The sequence below is a fragment of the Mustela nivalis genome (genome assembly GCF_964662115.1).
Source record: "Mustela nivalis genome assembly, chromosome: 14".
NCBI lineage: Eukaryota > Metazoa > Chordata > Mammalia > Carnivora > Mustelidae > Mustela > Mustela nivalis.
In genome coordinates this window covers 59,251,400-59,273,700 of record NC_139033.1, presented here as the reverse complement: position 1 = coordinate 59,273,700, position 22,301 = coordinate 59,251,400, and the positions used below count along the sequence as shown (strand labels likewise).

Below are 22,301 nucleotides of genomic sequence, written 5' to 3'. Positions count from 1 at the left end.
GTCATTTGAATACTATATAACAAATCAAAATGGATTGCAGTCTAGTATACTGAAGCTCATATTGATTTTGGTATCTGACCATTGTTCAATTTGTTTTCTGAAACTTTCATAAGAATTTTGAAGTCAAATGCAATGGTATTAGGGTTTCAAAAGTAATCATAAAAGAGAAAGTTGTTTTATTTTAATGTGGTTCCACTGCTAATTCCAGTATTCCTTTCTTTTCACCAACAGTGGTCCCATTTTTGTTGATGTGCTGTGAATGTGGAGGTGCCCCTGGCGGGGGAGCTGGCTTTGAACCTGTCCCTGAATGTTCAGAAGGAGCACTTCACACATGGGCAGTAGAAGGCCCACAGTTGCCTCCTGTGAGTGCTAAGAAATGGCCTTTGGTAGTCCCCAAAACTCATTCTCATGCACATGAACCAGATGGTGGTCACCCCTCACAGTCTATGCTGTTCTTCGTTCTGGGATAGCTGGTGGGAAAATGAAGAGGAGAAGTCAAAACGTACACCCAAATTAGATGGAAGTCATCAGAAAAGGCTTTCTCAAATGAAGTGCAAGTTTTAAATGGATTTCAGAACATTTGTAAATAGTATTCTTTTAGAATCTGAGTCTATTTTGCGAAGAAACCCAATGTAAAAGGATAGACAGAAAAGAGCCATTACAAATGGGGACGTATTTCTTGTCTTTTAGGACACTGTGTGTGTACCACCCATCTCACCTCCTGGGGCAAATCTAATTGAATGCATTGACACTTCAGGTAAGAAGGTTTTGTTTTGTCTTCTTAATTTTAACAGCTCAAATGACTAGAAAGGAATTCTGCTCTAACCCTGCATACCTTTCTATTTCTCAATTATCTTGTCTTTAACAGTTTCTTTCATTCATTTTTAAATGACTTATTTGCAGATCAAATGGTAACGGAAAAATCTCCAGGAATTACTATTCTTATATGTTGACTTTTTAAAATCTTCCTCAATCATCAGAGAGTACTTAGGAGATGACTGTATCAGGACTCTATAAGTAGGAGAGAAGAACCACAAGTCAATTCTGGTCCACATTTTCTGTCTAATAGAGAAAACATTATTTATCAGAAAAAAAAAATACCATTGGCCCTTCAATAGCACAGGTGTTAGGGATGCTGATTTCCATCAGTCAAAAATACAAGTATTAATTTTTGGCTCTCCCAAAACTTAACTACTACTTAACTACTAGATGACTTACTGTTAACATAAACAGTTGGTTAGCACACAATTTGTATGTCATACATATACATATACATATATATATACAATATATATGTAAAATATACCATACTCTTACAATAAAGTAAGTTGGAGAAAAGAAATTGTTATTAAGAAAATCACAAGGAAGATAAAAATATTTCTATTACTGAACTGTATCCATTAAAAAAAAAATTATCTGCATACAAACCCACTCCGACTTGAGCTGCTATCATGACAAAACGAACAATCAAACAAAAAACAAAACTGCATCCATTCTCAGCATGAGCAGAAAGCTGATCTGAAAAATTTTGTCCCGTTCCTTAAACTGGAAGTAAGTGAATGAAACACTATCAGAATCTTTCCAGGTTGTCAGCTGAGGCCATGTGCAGGGGGTAGAGTTTCTCCTTGCACATGGTTAACCAAGACTCTAATGACAATATGCCTTAAAACAGGGGCTAGAAAAAAAAAAATAAAAACAAAACAAAACAAAACAAAACAAAAAAACAGGGGCTAGAGACGCCTGGGTGGCTCAGTCATTAAGTGTCTGCCTTTGGCTCAGGTCATGATGACAGGGTCCTGGGAACAAGCCCTGCATCAGGCCCCCTGCTCAATGGGAAGTCTGCTTCTCCCTCTCCTTCTCCTGCTTGTGTTCCTGCTCTTGCTGTCTCTCTCTTTTGCTCTGTGTCTAATAATAATAATAATAATAAATACATAAAAGCTTAAAACAAACAAACAAACCAACAAGAAACAGGGGTCTAGAACAGTTTGCAGGCAGAAACAAGGGAACAATTTGAATTTCACAGCAAGGGGATAACTACCATACTAATAAAATTTTTTTTTCTTTTAAACTTTTTGTATCTTTGAAAACAGTTATACTGTTTTGCTTTTTCTTAGAGTAATCAAAGTTAGTCATTTTCTTCTTTTTCTCCCAGTCTTTTTCAAATTTGTTACCATTCCTATTTTGAACTCTTTAGAATAGGAGACGCATAGGAATGTTTATAGGACTGCACCTTACTCAAACTACTAGACACATTGGTCTCTAAACCCATTTCTCTTCTTGATGTTTCCATTTGTGTTAATGACATCAACATCCTCTCACCACAAGAGCAGCAGCCCTGGTTGACTCTTCTATCTCCCTATTCTTGACATCCAATCTGTTCTCAAGACTTGTCAAATCATCAGATCCATCAGAATTTACTTCTGCATTTATGCCCTCAATACATCTACTAGACTTTACACAAATTTGGAAGAAAGCACAATGAGACACACCAGAGTCATAAAAGGATGAAAAACATATTGTCCCCCAAAATCAAGATCTTTGAAATATTAAAGCCATAGGGCACCTATCCCACTGCCAATACTTTCCCTATCCATGGCTCTTCCACAGACTGAACCATCATTTTGTCTAACTTCCCTTGAATATGGTAACAAGCTTCTAGTCACCCATCATATCCAAGTGAAAACACAAGAGTCTTGGTGCCAACCTTTCCTATCACCACAGCCATGGCTTCTCTGAAAGCCAGTGGTTCTCAGGTCTTCCTCTGGAAGTGCTGTGTTTCCAATATATTGGGGATATTCTTATACTATTTAACATTTAGAATTTGGGTATCCCCCCCAAAACTCCCTCAATTTGAAATCAAACTCACTAAAGCATAGGTTTTTATAACCTCTATGCAGCCCCGCTCTTCCAGCATGACACATAATTAGCAATAAATAATTAACATCAAACAACTAACAAATGAACAAACTGATAACTAATATTATTTTGAACTCCATATTGTATGTATAGCCCTTTATGTATCACCTTTGTTTTACCTCAATGATGAAATCGTACACTATAGAAAGTTATTTATTTTGGATCTACAATATGCTATATAGAAAGTGTACTTAATTTTATCAACACTTCTAGGGGTTTACACGAATGAGTATGGTGGCAGAGAAATGCAAGATCTGGGAGGAGGAGAAAGAACAACAGGATTTGAACTAACAGAAGGAGTTAAAACTTCAGGAGTACCTGAGATATGTCAAGAATATTCTGGAACATTAAGAAGAAATTCTATGAGAGAATGTAGAGAAGGAGGTCTGAATATGAACTTCATGGAAAGCTACTTCTGTCAGGTAAGGTCTCAAGTGCCATGGCTTCCTCTCCAGTCTGTGCCTCAAGCTCCACTCCAGGCTGCCACTATTTTTCAACAGGGCTTTGGCAGGTTCCCAGCCTCTAGTCTATGCCTGACGGTCATACTGCTGCTGGATAACATTTCTGTAATTCTGAACTGATCACTTTACTCCTCTACTTAAAAATAGCCAATGACTCCCAGCTCTATTTGTCTAAGGCAATGAAGTCCTAACTCCATAATATGACAATTAAGATTATTCATAAAATGATCCCTTCCCTCATTTCCAATTACTCCTTACCACCAACCCCACATACCACGTGTCTTTGCCTCATTCACACCATGCCTTTGCTGTGCCCTCCCAGGATGCTTTTATCCATCATCTCTATCACAAACTCCTATTCATCTTTAAAGACCCAATTCAATATCGCTGCTTCTCTGAACCTTTTACTGATAACCCTCACATCCAAAATAGAATTGATGTGTCCTTATCTGTATTTCTGTAGTGCTCTGTGTATAAACTTTATAGAACCTATCATTGCTAAAATATGTTTATATGTCTACCATGGTTTTTATTGCCTTGTCCATATGTTCTCTATATCATGTTGCCAATACCTAGCTCAGTTCCAGGCACATAGTAAACACTCTGTAAGTGTGGGTTCAAGAACCATAGCACACTTCCAGAATATTCTAAGAACCAGCAAAATTAATTTTGCCATCCTCAGGTAGAGACAAAATTGCCTGTGGCTACACACCAGATGGTACTTAAGCCTTCAGAGATTTCCCATCTCTGAAACTGTCTCTAATAGATCTGCATCCTTCTACATCCTGGCCTAAAATACCTTCTTTAACTCTTCTATTGCTTTAGAGGATGGCTGATATCTTGAAATTAAACAGTGATAAAAGCCTTTCAAATAGTAGTAGATAATAATAAGAAATCTGTTGCTAAATCCACAGGGATGCCTCCCATTCATGTCCCTACAAATGAATGTACAATTCTGCCTCACAACTTTTGCATCTATGACTCCTTCTGCCCGGTACACTCTATGTACTTTCCTCACCCTGATGCTTTATTCTAACTTCTGATTCTGATCAAACATCACTTTATGAGAGGCTGCCAGTGGCCACTCTATCCCTTCACTCTGAGCTTACCACCTCCTGACACATATGTTTATGTATTGCCTGTCTCCTCCTACTAAAAGGTAAGCCATATGAGAGAGAGAGAGAGACTCCGTCTGCTTTTGTTCACTACTGCACTGCCAAGTTCCTAATTGAGTGTCCGGCAAACAGTAAGGACTCAAAACGATTTTTGAAGGAAATGGAACAATTGGCCTGCTAATAAAGATATTTCTGATACTTAACCTGAAAATTTATAATCCAATATTATGAACAACAAAAATGAAATAAAAGTGCATGTGTTTGGGGCACCTGGGTGGCACAGTTGGTTGAGTGTCCAACTCTTGGTTTCATCTCAGGGTTGTGAGGTGGACCCCCACATTGGGCTCCGTGCTCAGTGGGCAATATACTTAAGATTGTCTCTCCCTCTACCCCTTCTGGTGGTGGTTCTCTCTCTCTGAAATAAATTTTTTTTAAAAATCCTAAAAAAAGGAAAAAAGTGCACGTCTATGGGCTTTAACTTTGAATTGAAAGAGATCCTATTTTTATTTATTTTATTTTTTTAAAAAGATTTTATTTGCTTATTCATGAGAGAGAGAGAGAGAGAGAGAGGCAGAGGGAGAAGCAGGCTCCCCATTGAGCAGGGAGCCCCAGGTGGGATTGATCCCAGGACCCCAGTATCATGACCTGAGCTGAAAGCAGACGCTTAACCATCGGAGCCACCCAGGTACCCTTCCTCTTCTTCTTCTTCTTTTTTTCTTTTTTTTTTTTGAGAAGGAGATCCTATTTTTAAAAACTTTCTGTTCTGGGGGCGCCTGGGTGGCTCCGTGGGTTAAAGCCTCTGCCTTCGGCTCAGGTCATGATCCCAGGGTCCTGGGATCCAGCCCCGCATCGGGCTCTCTGCTCAGCAGGGAGCCTGCTTCCTCCTCTCTCTCTGCCTGTCTCTCTGCCTCCTTGTGATCTCTGTCAAATAAATAAATAAAATCTTTAAAAAAAAGAAAAAAACTTTCCGTTCTGAACCCCAAAATGGCATAGACCCAAATTCAAATGTTCTTTTTTACTGAAAAAGTTACACTGAAATAAATCTTCATAGAGCCACCACATTCACTTCATTGGAGGAAGGAAAGTGCAATCCCAAATGAACCAAATCAACTAAGAGCTACCTTTTTTATACAAACAAACAAACAAAAAAGAAGAAAAAGAAAAGAAACCGCCCCACAATTTGGTATACTTCCTGCACAGTACTTTTAAGTACCTCCTAACATGGTTATAAAATAATTCATGTGATTTTTTGCATGTGCTTTTGTATCCAAAGTGCACTGTGAGAGGAAAGTCCATTTAAATAAATTTTAAAAATCAAAATGTATTAACAGGCTTACAGTTAAAATAATTTCTAACCAAATTCTTTTGGGAAATTATATAATGATTTTTAATGCATCTCTAGAAGAGGTCAGAATTTTGTCTTCTAGGTCCCTCTTTGGTAATGTCCCAGAAGAAAAAAGAATAATCAAGACTTCTATTATTGTTAAATATGTATCCATAATCTCATTTTTCTCTTTCCTCTGTTCATCCAGAAAGCATATGCTTATGCAGATGAAGATGAAGGACGCCCATCCAATGACTGTTTGCTCATATATGACATTGAAGGTGTAGGTTCCCCTGCTGGCTCTGTGGGTTGTTGTAGCTTCATTGGAGAAGACTTGGATGACAGCTTTTTGGATACACTGGGGCCTAAATTTAAGAAGTTGGCAGATATCAGCCTAGGAAAAGAAGTTGAACCATATCCAGACCCTGATCCTTCTTGGCCACCTGAAGGCACTGAACCGATCTGCCCTCAGCAGGGAACAGACCCCATCACTGGTGGACATCCACCCATCTCCCCACATTTTGGCGCCACCACAGTCATTTCTGAGAGTACCTACCCCTCTGGACCTGGTGTACAGCATCCTATGCCCATTCCTGATCCTCTGGGCTATGGTAATGTTACTGTGACCGAGTCTTATACCACCTCTGGCACTCTGAAGCCCTCTGTCCATATTCATGATAATCGACATGCATCAAATGTAGTGGTGACCGAGAGGGTGGTCGGCCCAATCTCTGGCACTGATTTGCATGGAATGTTGGAGATGCCTGACTTGAGAGATGGGTCAAACATTATAGTGACAGAAAGGGTAATAGCACCAAGTTCAAGTCTACCCACCTCTTTGACCATGCCTGATCCTAGAGAGTCATCAAATGTGGTAGTGACAGAAAGAGTAATCCGACCAGCTTCTGGCATGATGGGCAATCTAAGTATACACCCTGAGTTATCAAATACCCAAAATGTGATTGTGACAGAGAGGGTTGTTTCTGGCTCTGGCATAAGTGGAATTAGTGGCCCAGCTGGGATGACTGGAGGCAGTGGCCTGGTTGGCAGTGTAGCTGGAGGAAGTGGTGGTGGCATTGGGTTGAGCAGCCTGGGAGGAGGTGGGGGCCTGAGTAGCAGCATGGGGGGCACAGCCACCATTGGCCACATGAGGAGCTCCTCTGACCATCACTTTAGCCAGACCCTTGGATCTGCCTCCCCTAGTACTGCCCGAAGTCGAATCACGAAGTACAGTACGGTACAATATACGAAGTAGCCAGGATCCCAGCACACTTGTTCTCAGCTGTGGTGATTCAGCTTCAACTCCCACCACAAAAAACCTTACATTGTGATTTATGATGCACAACTAGGTGCTACGTAACTGTGGAGTGAGGTGGGAAACCACAATGAGAAAATATGTAAACAGTGCTGTTGGGCAAGAGCTCTCCCTAGCATTTGTAAATCTTTTTCTTACATTAATACTAATGGAATCACGACAATGAACTAAAACTTGAGACAGGGTCTTTCCTGTGCCAGTACAGTGATAGGTTCTTCTGTGTGGCCGGTCCTGCATCTCCAGCACATGGAATAAATTAAACTCAGTCATGCAAAACAAATGGCCTTGAGATGGCTTTTGGCACAATTCTCCTTGCCCTATTTTTGATTGCCATGTAGCTCAAACAATATTCAAAAAGGACTAAACATGTAATATGAGCTCACATATTCAGGAAGAATTCGAAATGTGTGCCAAGCACCTGGTCAATTTCACAGATAATAGAAATAAAAATCCAACCATATACTCAGACCATGATTAACAATTAAAGAAAACAAATCTGACTACACAGCTCACAAGCTCACAAGCCACCAAGCACTCCTACCCTAATAATTGTACCAGAGTAAATAAACCTTAAATTAGGAAATGTTTTTTGGGAGGAAACTTCCAAAAGAGAATGGTAATAGGGTGAGATTCATTTGGGGGACATTGACAATGTCTGATCCCAGATCTTGAGAAGGGGTTTCAGCTAAAATTCCCATGGAGTCAAGGAGTTTTCTGATTCTAGCTTGTGTTTAGTAATAGATGCAGTATTTATGAATATTGCATACCAATGAGGTTGCAGGATATCACACTTATTTTTCCCATTATCACTGTGGCTGTGACCTAATAGTATGAATTTGCCAGGTGTACTTCTCTGACTGAAGCAAGTAACACCTGACATGGTTGTCATCCCTAATGGTAAATTACCTTCCAAAGAAGCAGATGGAAATCACATTGTATTTCAGATGTGTATTCACTAAATGTTACTCATTTATATCCAGCTCTTTATTATACATCTCTTAAGTTAAAATAATTTACTTAAGTTGAGCTGTGAAAAAAAGCCTGCAGTATGGCTAAGCTTTGGGGGAATTTTTTCTTAAGGGGATCTAAAAAAAAGTTTCTAGAACATGTAAAATGTTTAATGTGAAAAGTTAGAATTATTCTGTAATGTAATACCACATTATTAGTTTTAATTTAGTTTAGTACTTGTCTAGACAATGTTCTGCTACTATTTTAAAGGGGTCAACTAAAAACTTTCAACAGTGTTGATGATATTGTGTTGACCCAATTGAAATTGTGCTAGACCACCACATATCCTTACTCTCACTCCCTAACTAAATTTTCTCACTAGAATAAATGTTACATTCCTGATTTGATTTGCTTATAAGCTCTTGGCTTATAAAGTGCTCCAATTGATAAGACAGTTCCCAAATTATATAGTATGATATATTTTTCTACCTTCAAAATTTAATAATGTATTATTTATGGTATGTCATTTCTATGTGTTTGCTATATAGTATTACCTGGTTTTAAAAATATCAGAGTCAAAGCATTCTTAGACACGGGTAAGTTTACTCTAGCAAAGTAGAGGAATTTTATTCTCTTTTCTAAATTCAGCGTTAATATGAGTTCACGAAAGTGAAACTGGATATGACAAAATCTTTCAAGGATTATTCCCTGCCAATTACTCAAGTTTCCCAGGGTGTTACAAGATCAAAGAATAGTCTTTCAACTTCCAACACTTATCAAAGGGGGCCAGGGAGTGAACTAATTTATTAGAGCTATTTTGCTCTATATTATAGCAGACGACGTCAATATTTTCAAAGCCACAATATACATTTTATTTTATGTCTGTAGACCATGTGAAATTTTGATAGTCTGTAGCATGCCAAAATGTAGAGGTATAAATAAAGTCATTCAGAGGAACTCTTTCTTTTATTTCTTTCTCTCCCATTTGGGGAGGGGGATTCCATTAATGATGGATAATCTTTCCAGAAATAAAGTCAAAAGGTATTTATTGAAATATACTTGAGTATGCTGGGCTCAGGAGTTTGAAGGAATAAAAATAATTATTGGTTAATTAATTAATGGGATGGTATCTGATGATAAGTAGCTTATGTGCCACTTTGATTTATCATCAGAAGTATTCTTTAACGACTCCTGATATCTTCCAAAAAAGTTTTTTAGGTTGTCTAAAAAATGCCAGATTTACCATCTTTAATAACTATTATTATTAAGATCCATTAGTAAAAGAACCATGGAAGATATAAAAAGTGACAGTACTAGTTGCCAATCCTTCTAGGAAGATACTTTCAAATAAATTTTTTGTCAGGATTACACACTGATATTCTAACCTTTATTCTTAAATTTTAAAATTATCTTTTTAAGATACAATTCTAACAATCATTTAAAGACATGTCATTTTTTCAATAAACAACCTTTGGGCAGAAATCAATTCTTCACTGTAGATCCTTTACTGCAACCCATAGACCTTAGGTCATTCTACAGATCTAAGATACAGAAATTATTTTATAAGAAAATAGTTATAATTCAAATCTATATTGCAAGCTGTATCTCAGATCAACATCCTCTTAGTAAAAGGGAGAAGAAAGAAATAGTAATTTAAATATTATGTGTATATAGTTTGAAAAGAAAAGGGTATTTATAAAACATCTGACTTTCTGAAGAGATGGCCCTTAGGGTCAAAAATTAGTGTATCATAAATTCTTTATAATTTAATATTAACCAAAATACCATCTTGAGCTTAATTTTGACATTGAATTCCAGATACATCTGCTACATTTTATTAGCCTTGATGTATATCGCCTGATGTAACTGTATGTGCATGAAAAATTTACAGAAAAATTATCTATCTAGGGATATACGTAGGCCTTCATCTGGACATCTCTTCTCTATTGGCATATAGTTTTCAGCCTTGTAATCTCCATTCAATGTAATTTCCTGACAGAATTTTAATTATATACCTTCAAACATTACATATTCACTCTAACTGGATGTTTTTAGTTATATACACAACTCATTTCTGAATTTATATCAACATCTGAAGGTCAACCAGTGTATAACACATACGATACCCTTTAGCTAGAGTAGGAACTAAAAGGTTTTTAATCATTGGCTAAAATAGCCAATTTAGGAAAGACATTCAAATCCCAAAACTTCTAAAAGTATTTGCCACATTTTCCCATGCCTATTTAATAAATCCCAAACTTTTGTAGGATTTCTGGTATTTTTAAGACTTACTTCCCTTTGCACTGCAATACACCAGTCCACACAGATTACTAGTCTCCATGAAACAGAATCTGCCTCCTAGTTCTCGATTGTTCAATTTATGCTAGGACAAAAGCATGAATGGATCAACTTATTAACCATCAAAGAATTTTAAAACAAAAAATATCCTATTGTTTAACTGTCTGTATTCCTTCCATTTAGTTATATCTGAATTACTGAACACTTTATCATCAAGCGGTACCTAGTCTAACTTATTTTTCTTTTGCTATTTTACAAGTATTTTTAAACTCTAATATTCATCTTTGGTGATGTTTAAAACAAGGTGCTTTCTTTCAGGTTTCAATATAAAAGTTCTTGGCTTATATGGGTGCTAATTCCTTGCTTGGTCCTTTATTGGCTATTTTAAGTTGGTTTGTAATTTCCAAAGGCTTATGTTGACAGCAATAAAATGACTGGTATGCTTCCATCATCTTTTCTGAATGGTAAAGGTGGGGAGGTTTAGACTGTAAGGAATACTTAGAGGTCAGCAAATCTAATGACTATTTTCAGTCCAGATGATTTATTTTATTTTCATATTTTTATTTTCACATTGTTATTTTCACATTGTTAAAACTTTTTTTCATTTTCCATTGTCTAGTTTTTTTTTTCTTTTTTCAGCTTCCTGGGGTGCCTTCTCTCCAGAGGGCTTCCCAGCAGTGTCTGAGCACAGGCTTGAGCACCCTTGCACAAATACATAAATGACAAGTAGCTGGCATTTTAAACATCTGTTGTTGGATACTTAAGCAACTTTATACTAGCATTGTAATTCTTTTAAAATAGATTTTCTTTTCAAATTATGCCCTTTCATCTTTCCTGGGCGTACATCTCCTTTTTGCTCTCCAGTGCCACTTTCAGAACATGATCACCTTCCCCTTACCCAAAACCTTACCCTTTCCAGACTTGTCTGAACCGCCTGTCCCCTCTCTACTGCTTGCGTCTTTCCCTGACCTCTCAACAAGGTTCTCATTTTTACTGAAGACTCATAGTCTGGCCCAGCGTCCACTGTGACCTCTCCAACTCCAGAGAGCATTCACAGGAACTCAAGTGACCCCACAGAGGAGGCAGCTGACACCTGGAATTCTGAATTCTCAGACCTCCATTCTCCCCGTCCCAACCCAGCACGGCAGTTTCTGGATCCCTGTGTCAGTCTTCCCAGCCTCTGACCACTTCCTCCTCCCCCTTCTCCTTCCAACTCACTAGCTCCTGCATTCTGATGGCACCGTTCCTCCACTTCATCGGTGCTTCCTTGTTTTGACTCCTCTCACTTTCCACTATCTGCCACCCCACTTTCCTCCATGTCTAATCAAGCTTCTTGAGTTCAAATATGCTGCCTTTTGGTGAAAGCCTTTGAACTCCTTGCCCCGCTCCTCCCTTTCACATCCCAAATCTTTCACATTCCATCTCTGTCCTCACACAAACAGTTAAAGAAGTGATTCAACAGAATTGACTTTTTTTTTTTTCATTTTGAATACTCAGTCTCAAATCTCAGATTAATATAACATGGTTCCCCACAATCCAACCTACTCTGATAGACCTCTCATCTCATTATACTAGCTCACTATTCTATACCTTTTCTGTCATCAAAACTCCCACACCTCTTCTTTCCTCCTCATTCTTAGTTGATGACCTACTCTTATTGTTCACGAGACATTCACCTGTACTTGCACTCTCTCCCTCCATCTTATTACAGTGGAGCTAGTGTCCTATTTATATAAAAAGACAATCCCCCATTTCTGCTCAATGACTTTGCTCCTTCCCTAGTAGTCCTTTTTTGAAACCATCTCTCACTCTCTTTCAGAGCCTGTTCAACAGCATCCCTTCCTGGAGCTACTTCCTCATATTTTTGTCTCAGCAACATTTTTTTTTTTTAAGATTTTACCCATTCATTTGACAGACAGAGATCACAAGTAGACAGAGAGGCAGGCATAGAAAGAAGTGGGGAAGCAGTCTCCCCACTGAGGAGAGAGCCCAATGCGGGGCTCAATCCCAGGACCCTGTGATCACGACCTGAGTTGAAGGCAGAGGCTCAACCCACTGAGCCACCCAGGCACCCTGTCTCACCAACCTTCTTGAGACTCATATATATGTGCCTTCTTTACTTGCTCATGTCCTATAAAACTTCAACCCCATCCTATCCATCCACCAGAATGGCCCTTGTCAAATTTGTCTAAGACCTACAGATGGCCAAACACAAGGTCTACTGTTCTGTCCTCATCTTTCTTAACCTCTGGGAAGAATCTGAAAAAAGTAACTATTCTCCATTCACTGCAACACTTTTCTTTCTTGGCTTTTATACCATCCTTTCAAGATACAGCTTACATTTCATTGGCCATGTTCTCTCTTATTTTGTTTCTTTCCCATATACCCAACTATTAAATGGTGATGTTCCCCCTAAAGTTTGGTTCCATGTCCTCTGCTCTTAACACTCTACACTGTCTCTATGAGACATCATCGAAGCCCCTTTTAAAATGTTCAAAATTATTAAACACACTTATACTCGCCAATACCCCTAACAAACATGACCCCAGCAATCCATTGTTGAAGACAGAAGCTAAGTACTCCTTGATTTCATCCCTTCCTTCACATACCCCTCCATCATTTGACCCATTAGTATGTGCTTATGACTTTGACTGATTCTATGACCAAAATATAGCTCAGGCCATCCAACAGCTTCTATCCCCATCTGCCACCACCATACTAGAACTGTCTCTCAAGTAGTCTCTCTACTTCCATACTGGCTTTCTTCAAACAATTTTCTACAGATGAGCCTATGTGGCCTTCTAAAATGTAAATTAGATTATAATTAATTATATAATTGCATATAATTATAATTAATTATAAATGTAAATTAGATTATAATCCTCTGTTTTAGAAATTTTGATGGGTTTCCATTAGATTAAATCCAAAGTTCATTAGAGAAGTGTCTTGAAAAAAATCAAGCATAGTAAGCACAAATGAAGCATATTAAATTGGTTCAAAAATTTTGAAAATGAGCCAATTTGAGGGCATGTACTTAGTGACTGAGTTCAAATAAGGTAAACTCTAGCTGACCCTTACTTTTCCTAATTTTACAAACAAAACTTAATTATGAGAAAACTTGTATATCCCCATCTGTTCTGTACCTATGTGCTAGCCATCCTTGCTTATAAAAAACCTAGGGGGAAGAGCATACTATCCAAAGAAATCTATAGATTTAATGTAATCCCTATTAAAATATAAACAGTATTTTTCACAGAACTAGAACAAATAATCCTAAAATTTGTATAGAACCACAAAAGAGCCCAAATAACTAAAGCAATCTTGAGAAAGAAAAACAAAACCATATGTATCACAAGTCCAGATTTTAAGATATACTACAAAACTGGAGTAATCAAATAGTATAGTACTAGCACAAAAACAAACACATAGATCAATGGAATGGAGAGCCTAGAAATAAATCCATAATTCTATGGTCAATTAAACTTTGACAAAGGAGGCGACAAAGTAGGAAAAAGACAGTCTTTTCCAAACAAGTGTTAGAAAAAACTGGACAGTTACATGCATAAGAATGAGACTAGACCACTTTCTTACACCATACACAAAAATAAATTCAAAATGGATTGAAGACCTAAATATGAGACCTACAATGTAAAAATCATAGGAGAGAAGACAGGAAGTAATTTCTCTGACCTTGGCCATAGCAACATTTTTCTGGCTCTGTCTCCTGAGGCAAGGGAAACAAAAGTACAAATAAACTATTGGGACTACATCAAAATAAAAAGCTTCTGCACAGCAAAGGAAATAGTCAACAAAACTAAAAGACAACCTACTAAATGGAAGAAGATATTTGCAAGTGACATCTGATAAAGAGTTATATCCAAAATATATGAAGAATTTATACAACTCAATACCAAAAAAACCATAAACAACACAATTTAACAATGGGCAGAAGACATGAACAGACATTTCTCCAAAGAAGATATACAGATGGCCAACAGACACATGAAAAGATGCTTAACATCACATATCATCAGGGAATGCAAATCAAAACTACAATGAGATAGCACCTCACATTTGTCAGAACAGCTAAAATTTAAAAAATTTTAAAAATAAAAATAAATAACAAGTATTGGTGAAGTGTGGAGAAAAAGGAACCCTTGTACATTGATGGCAGGAATGAGAATTGGTTCAGTCACTCTGGAAAACAGTTTGGAGGTTCTTTAAAAAATTAAAAATAGAATAACCATATAATCCAGTGATTCCACTACTGGGTATTTACCTAAAAAATACCAAAAAAAAAAAAAAAAAACTAATTTGAAAAGATATATGCACCTTAACCAAACTATGAAAGCAGCCCAAGTATCCACTGATAAGTGAATGGATAAAGAAGATGTAGCATATAGATACATACAATAGAATATTACTCAACCATAAAGAAGAATGAAATCTTGCCATTTGCAACAACATGGGTAGACCTAGAGGGTATAAAGCTAAGTGAAATAAGGCAATCAGGGAAAGACAAATACCATGTGATTTCACTCATACGTGGAATTTAAGAGACAAAACAAAGAAAAAAGAGACAAACAAGAAAACAGATTCATAAATATAAAGAACAAACTGGTAGTTGCCAGAGGGTAGGGGATGAGTGAACTAGATGGAGAGATTAAGAGTACACTTATCAGGATGAGCACCACATACTGTATAAAATTGTTGAATCACTATATTGCATGCCTGAAACTAGTGTAACACACTGTATGTTAATTATACCAGAATTAAAATAAAATAAAAATAAAAATAATAAAATACAACCTAGGGGAAAGAGCCCTTGCTTCAAGAAATTTCCCACAACTGCTCAAAATGTCAAGCTCCAATTCCTGTCAAAGGTCGTATCTGCGGGTGCTTGGGTAACTTAGTTAAGTATCCAACTCTTGATTTCAACTGAGGTCATGATCTCAGGGTCATGAGATTGAGCCCCGAGTTGGGCTCTGTACTCAGTGAGTGGTGAGTCTGTTTCCCTCCCTCTCCCTCTGCCCCTCCCCACACTCACGCACACACACTTGTGCGGGCTCTCTCTCTCAAATAAACAAATAAATCTTTAAAAAAAAAAAAAAAAGCCATGCCTGATTGGGCCCAGAATGTAATTTATCATATTTTTCAGTGAAAAATACTTTGCAGAGTTCAAATTAATAGTTTATCTTTTTCGAAATGAATGCCAGTTTCTACTTGATAAATTACTGACCTGTTCTGATCAGGTCTGAAGTTGGGTTTACCTAGAATTAGGGCCTGAGAAACAGGATTTGTAGGCAATCTGAGGGGGAAGAGGATGGATGTAAAGAACACTGGTAAGTAAATATGAAACGAAACAGCGCAGGGAAAGTAGCCAATAGAGGCCAGTTACGCCCATGGGCAACTCGAAGCTCAGCTCTCCTGGGGAAAATGTTGGAAGTCGGTCTAGCGCATGCATTGCAGAGTTAAACCATCCCAGAAAAGAGGGAGACCTTGTATTTAGACAACACCTACCATCAGTTTATAGTTGAGGATGACCCATGCCTGCTGCACAGGTGGGCCAAGTGGCTATAGCATCAGTGAAGAAACACAATAGCAGCAGTCAGAAACTGGGTGTGTGGGTACTGAAGCATAAGGGCAAAATATAGGGAGAGGGCACCAATGGGATGTGTAACCACAGCTATACTCAGCAGCACTTTGGTGGAATATGCAACTAGCAACAAACAAAACGTTCAGATTTCATAGGCCTTTCCTAAATATTCCACGGTAAACAAGAATGGATCATAAGTTAGTATATTGATGAACTGAATTTAAAAACATGGTGGTGTAAAATAGGAAAGTCTTCAAGTCCCCCCTGTCATTAATTTGTACCTTTATGATATTGTATGATTCATGTTAATTAGATGCCTGTCCCTGTAAAGTGTTTAGACATATAATCATCCTCCTATAAGAGATGACTTAGCCTTACTGTTACAAACTTAGGAGTGACCTTGATAGACAATTGGTTTGGATGTCTATTTACTGCTAGAAAGGAAGGTCATGGGTTCATTAAAGTTATTTTTTTTATACACAACCCCACATTTTAAAAGTTTATTTCCAATAACACCATGTTAATTCACTCACTTTCTAAGACATGTTCTTGCACTTGGCTTATTTAAAAAGGTACATCAAACATTGTTTTGTCATTCCTTGGATATGAAAGTAATTAAATAAAAATTTTTGAATTGATGTGTGATACACAGAAGTTAGCACAGCAACAAACAGAAACTCAATAATTATTTGTTGAATACATACATAAATGCAATCCATTCACTATACAACTTTTCTAAAATCCATCCTTGCATTGACCGTCTATATGAGAACTGAGTCCCCAGACTACTCTATATTGCTTGTCAAATTCCACCATTCCCAACAGGACTTCTTCTACATTAGTCTTTGACCTGATGATTCCTCTTTAAAATAAGGGACAATATAACTTAATTTTTTTAGATTGTAAAATATATTTTGACCAATTGCCTTAAGTATGCTTTGGGGAAAGGTTAGATATATAAAAAATTAGATCTTACTAGGATGTAGTTGGAATTAGAGGGTAAACTAAAAAATAGGTTTTTTTTTTTAAAGATTTTATTTATTTATTTGACAAACAGAGATCACAAGTAGGTAGAGAGGCAGGCAGAGAGAGAGAGAGGAGGAGGAGGAAGCAGGCTCTCTGCTGAGCAGAGAGCCCGATGCGGGGCTCGATCCCCAGATCCTGGGATCATGACCTGAGCCAAAGGCATAGGCTTTAACCCACTGAGCCACCCAGGTGCCCCCAAAATAGTTTATTTTTAAATATAACTAAACTGTTTTTAGTGGACAATGTTTGGAAAATAGAGTCCAAAAACACTTGGGATGAAAATGTGGCTTTCTTCGTATGACAAAGGTCATGGGGGCAGTTGCAAGTGTTCCCAGAACTCTGTGAGGTTGACAAATCAACCAGACTACTCTATATGTAGAAACTCAATAATTATTCGTTGGATAGATAAATAAATGTGATCAATTCACTACTCAATTTTTCTAAAATATATCACCTGATAGATTAAATCAAACCTTTGTAGAAACTCAGGCCTTTCCATATGCTGTTGTATGGGAGAATAAATAAAGGTATTTTCTTTCCTAGTGAAAGAATATCTTACTAGATACCCCTACAGCTTAGATGAAAGGCATGTCAAAATAACTATTCAACTTTGCTTATCATTCATGACCAATAAACAATTTTTGAGCTAGTACCTTGATTGCTAGGGTAGGTGGAGGGCATTCAGAGAAAGAATATAAACTCTATAGTTATCCTGCTGTGGAAAACTCTCCCCATGGCAAATTAATAATTTAATATTTTACTTCACAAATCATCTTCTATAAACATGATTATTGAACACCAATTACCAGAAAAATAATCTACTTTAAATATAAAGATGAAAATAATCTGAGCCTAGAAAGCTTGAATATACACTCACCAGCCACCCAGGTAATGAACCAAATTTTTAAAAAGACATATAATGTATTTTAGGGTGCCTGGGTGGCTCAGTCAGTTAAGTGTCTGCCTTCTGTTCAGGTCATGATCCCAGGATTCTGGGATTGAGCCCCACATCATGCTCCCTGCTCAGCGGGGAGTTTGGTTCTCCCTTAGCCTTTGCAGCTCCCACTGCTTGTGCTCTTTTACGTTCTATCTCTCAAATAAATAAATAAAATCTAAAAAATAAAAAATAAACTTGAGCCTGCATGGCTCAGTTGGTAAAGTAACTGCCTTCGGCTCAGGTCATGATCCTGGAGTCCTGGGATCCAGTCCAGCATCAGGCTCCCTGCTCAGCAGGGAGTCTGCTTCTCCCTCAGGTCCTACCCTGTCTTGCTCTCTCTCTCTCTCTCTCATTCTTTCTCTCTAAAATAAACAAATAAATGAAATATTTAAAAATAAACTTTCTTTAAAAAGATATACAATGTATTTTAAAAATTGTTAAAGCCAAAATGAAGATTTAAAATCAATGAAATAGAATAAAATTTCAAGCACAAGTATGAAACTGTCAGAAATTAATGTGCTATAAACTAGAGGAGCAAGCAATAAGGAAAACCATATTTATTGACATACTTATTGACTGTCACCAAAAATGAAATATTAGTAAATAGAAAAAATAGGATATTTATACCTCATGCCATAGGCTTTAATAAATGGTAAGTCTATTACAGACATATTCACTTTAGAAATGAGGAAGAAAGAATACTAGTGAAAGAGAGCATACTAAGTGCTAGTTTCTCTATATAAATGTATCTATATAACTCCCAAAATCTGACCAGGAAGAAAATAGATGAGGTAATTACAATTTATTGAGATAAATTAACTCACCCACAGAAACAGACCAAGTTAATAAAATATCTGACATTTGAACCAGATCTGCATCTTTATCCATTTCAATCTGCTACAGTAGCATCACACATTTACCTTAACTACAAATAGATAATTCTATGTGCAAAGCTATAATTAGGGATAAACTACATAAATAAAATTAAATTCTACACAAAAGCTAACACGTGTGATAATAACACATTCTTTCAAGATCTAGTGATGTAAGCAAGCCATAGAATTATCAGAAAACATTCTTCTAGGAACCCATTCCACATCACGGGTCCATAGAGAAGTTGAAGCTGAAAGGCAGACTCCTTAAAGAGGTCATCTTTATTTTCTGTAACTAAGCTTCCTCTCCCCCATAGAGATCTTTGGGTATGAGGCAGGAAGGAGAGGCACAAAGAGGTACTATATACTGGACCTATGATTTTGGGGTCCAAGCCGTCCAAGGAATCTGTTTCAAAAACCACTGCTTAGCTTTTGACCTGCCTACTCCTGAATTTCTTCCTAGACAGCCTAAGCCCACATCCCACTTCAGAGACTGCTAGATGCAAAACTAACAGCATAAAGGGTAAACTGCATACACAGTACAGCTTTGCCAAACAGGGTCATGGCCAGAGCCACTGAAAAAAACAGCATGATACTTAGGTAATTATCACAGTGCAGAAGAGCGGCCACTGTCATCACGACCAGGAGTCAGGGGGCAGATGAAGATGACATTTTTGTGGGATAAGGCTGCAGCAAGTATGTAATAAGTATGTAAGGGCACGCTTTAATTAACACAGGGTGAGAAGCTACACTATTTTTTCTGCACTGACTGAGAAGGCATCCCACACTGAGGACATGACAACACAGAGAGAGTCAACAAGGCCCCTCTGTCATGAAAGTATGTATAGAATTTCAGACTTTCAAGGCCCCTCTGTATGATTTTAGGGTGTAAACTGACATCATCCTTATGGTATTAACATAACTCTTTAGGAAACTGACATTTAATCTCTGTGATTTCCAACACCTCTCAAATAACCTGGTTTGCAGGCACCACGGTTGCCATACATAAATTTGGCTTTAACAAGGGGACAGTTTGTTTATCTTCAGTGCCATTAACTCAAGGTGGACAGACAGAGGTGTATTCACAGCACTGCTCTAAGTCAAAACCAAGACAAGCTTTGTTTACATTTTGTTCATCCCCCCAGGCCCATGCTAATGAAAACCTTCTCACTTGAGTCAACTCTAGAACCAACCTACTTGCCTTCGGCATTTGACAAACATAGTTTAAGACTATATATATGTTTTAAATTTCCTTTCTTCTAAGACTTGCTAGGAAGAAATAGAGCTGCTCTTGGATACTTACATAATATCCCCCAGTAACCTGACCCTGATAACTTGATGGCAAATGCTGCCTTAACGTCATGTTATTTGGCCGAAACGCATTACATTTCTTTTTTTTTTTTTTTTTCAAAAATAATTTGTACTGACCTGCATTCAATTACCTGTTTTTGATGGCATTACTTTTTAAAAAATATAAGTGTTAAAATACTCTTTTGGATGGACATGATGTATGGAATGAGAATGTCCCACTATTTTAACCACTGAGCCACCCAGGCGTCCCAAATGTCCCACTATTTTAAAAATGTCCCATACAAGACAACATTACAAAAGCACAGAACAATACTTAAATATCAAGAGCATCCCTGAAATTCTATACATACTTTCATGCGAGCGAATGAGATGCTACTGGTTTGATATCAAAGATTAATAAAAGGACAAACTGGCTTTTAGAATTTGCTTGCAGTGCCAGCTATTAAACTCAATAGTTTGGCAAACTCTAAACTATGTAAAGAGTTTTTATAACAGATAATAGCATTTGGCCATCAACTCTTTTTTATTTTGCTTTCATATATCCAGTCAATACTGAATAGTGGTGGTATTTATAGAAACGGACTGTCATCAGGAGGTAGAATTCTTCCCCTACTTTGGCATTACTACACTGTACAGCCTCCCAGTGTTATACCTATAACATAGATCAGAGAGAAGGAAGAGAGGAGAGATTGCATTAGATCATCTCATGGGTATTTTTAAGCATTTATATTTTCATACTGTTTTTAAGATGTCTGGTACCCCACAACAGAAACAAAAGTAACTGCTCTTTATCTACCTAAGCTCAAAATCATGACCTACGTTTTGCCTGGAAAAGGATCTCGGTTAGTAACTAGCCACTAACTGAACTTCTTTCAGGATTCTACTTTAAGATCACTTCCACAACTGTCCCAAGGAGTAAATACAAATGAGGTGATGGGGCATCAAGTGTCCACTTCTCAGTTACTGCAAAATCTTTTAAATCTGTGTCTAATCATAATCTCCAGATTCAAATTCTGAATCACTGAGAACAGGAGTTACAAATGGGGAAATATGGAGGAATCACCTAAAAGATCTAGTACCTATGTCTATTGCTTGCTGTTTCTTTTCTTTTCTTTTTTTGAAACTCACTCTATGAAAAAATAGCAAGTCAGATAAGCAGAAAATTTTATATTTCAGAAAAAATCAACCAATCACGATACAAAGGGTGGAAACCCTTGCAAATACCTCCATCCAACATAGCCAGAGAAGAGTATAATTTTTTCTCCTTGTCAAAAACAATAACACATAGAGATCTAGATCTGTTTCATTAATTCTCTTAACTAAATCAAATTATTCTAATTCAATATTAATCAAAATACAAAAATGAATTTCTTTAGCTGACTACATAATAATCAACTTGCCCTACGATGCATCTTAATGTAATACACTATTATATGTTGACTCAGAGCCTATTTGGAAGTAGTGGTGGAAATAAAACCATCATAACAGCCACTGACTTCTCCCTGAACTTTTAATTCCTTCTTAAGCTCTGACTGACCCATTGTTTATAACCATAAGTCTGTTTAAGAATCCTTACTGGCTTTTCCCATTCTCCACTGTTCTGCAGTTAGTCCCATTACAATAAAAGGGTCTCCCAGATTCATTTCTGCTTGATGGCCCAGAAGCTGTGCATTCTCTTCTATGCCTTCATATTTTCCTTTCTTTACAGACACCAAAAGAAATTTCATGTACATGGGCCATGGTCAGCTGGGGGGCACAAAGAAAGAAGATGTCAACCTTATCGTTTTTAAAGCCTAAAATTCCATTTATTTGACACCCTTTGTATTCTCCTCTTATATCTCTATAATTCAAATCTGAAGCAGCACGCACGCTGAATTTCCACATGACACAAACCATCTCCATAGCTGTTTCTGGTATGTTCACAGGGAAAACAATGCACAGTTCACCAAGGACTGTCCCTACTCATTGATATATCCCATATTCTTATCATCCTTCCTTCTCTACTCTAAAATAATTTGAATGCTTTGTGTGAAAATTAAAACAAAAACCAAAAAAACAAAAAACAAAACAAGACAAAAAAAAACCAAAGCCAAAACACAGTTATAGTCCACGAAAAGGTCTTTGGTGGGCTGGATTGGAGAGAACCACTTCACACCATCCTGTCTCTTGGAAATCATTTCAA

At 37.3% G+C, this 22,301-nt stretch overlaps 2 protein-coding genes across 2 annotated transcripts in view; one reads left to right on the top strand and one right to left on the bottom strand.

Annotated features, from left to right (window-relative positions):
• The window catches only part of DSG1 (desmoglein 1), a 30,704-nt gene extending 23,207 nt beyond the window's left edge, over window positions 1-7,497 (top strand). Inside the window, exons 12-15 of the mRNA XM_082699480.1 lie at window positions 232-362; window positions 691-757; window positions 3,130-3,338; window positions 6,025-7,497. Coding sequence (XP_082555606.1) covers window positions 232-362; window positions 691-757; window positions 3,130-3,338; window positions 6,025-7,071 — 1,454 coding nt within the window. The 3' untranslated portion in view covers window positions 7,072-7,497. The remainder of the gene's footprint in view (window positions 1-231; window positions 363-690; window positions 758-3,129; window positions 3,339-6,024) is intronic.
• Window positions 1-22,301, bottom strand: part of DSC1 (desmocollin 1) — a 333,497-nt gene that overhangs the window by 192,354 nt on the left and 118,842 nt on the right. The gene's annotated exons all lie outside the window — the stretch shown is intronic.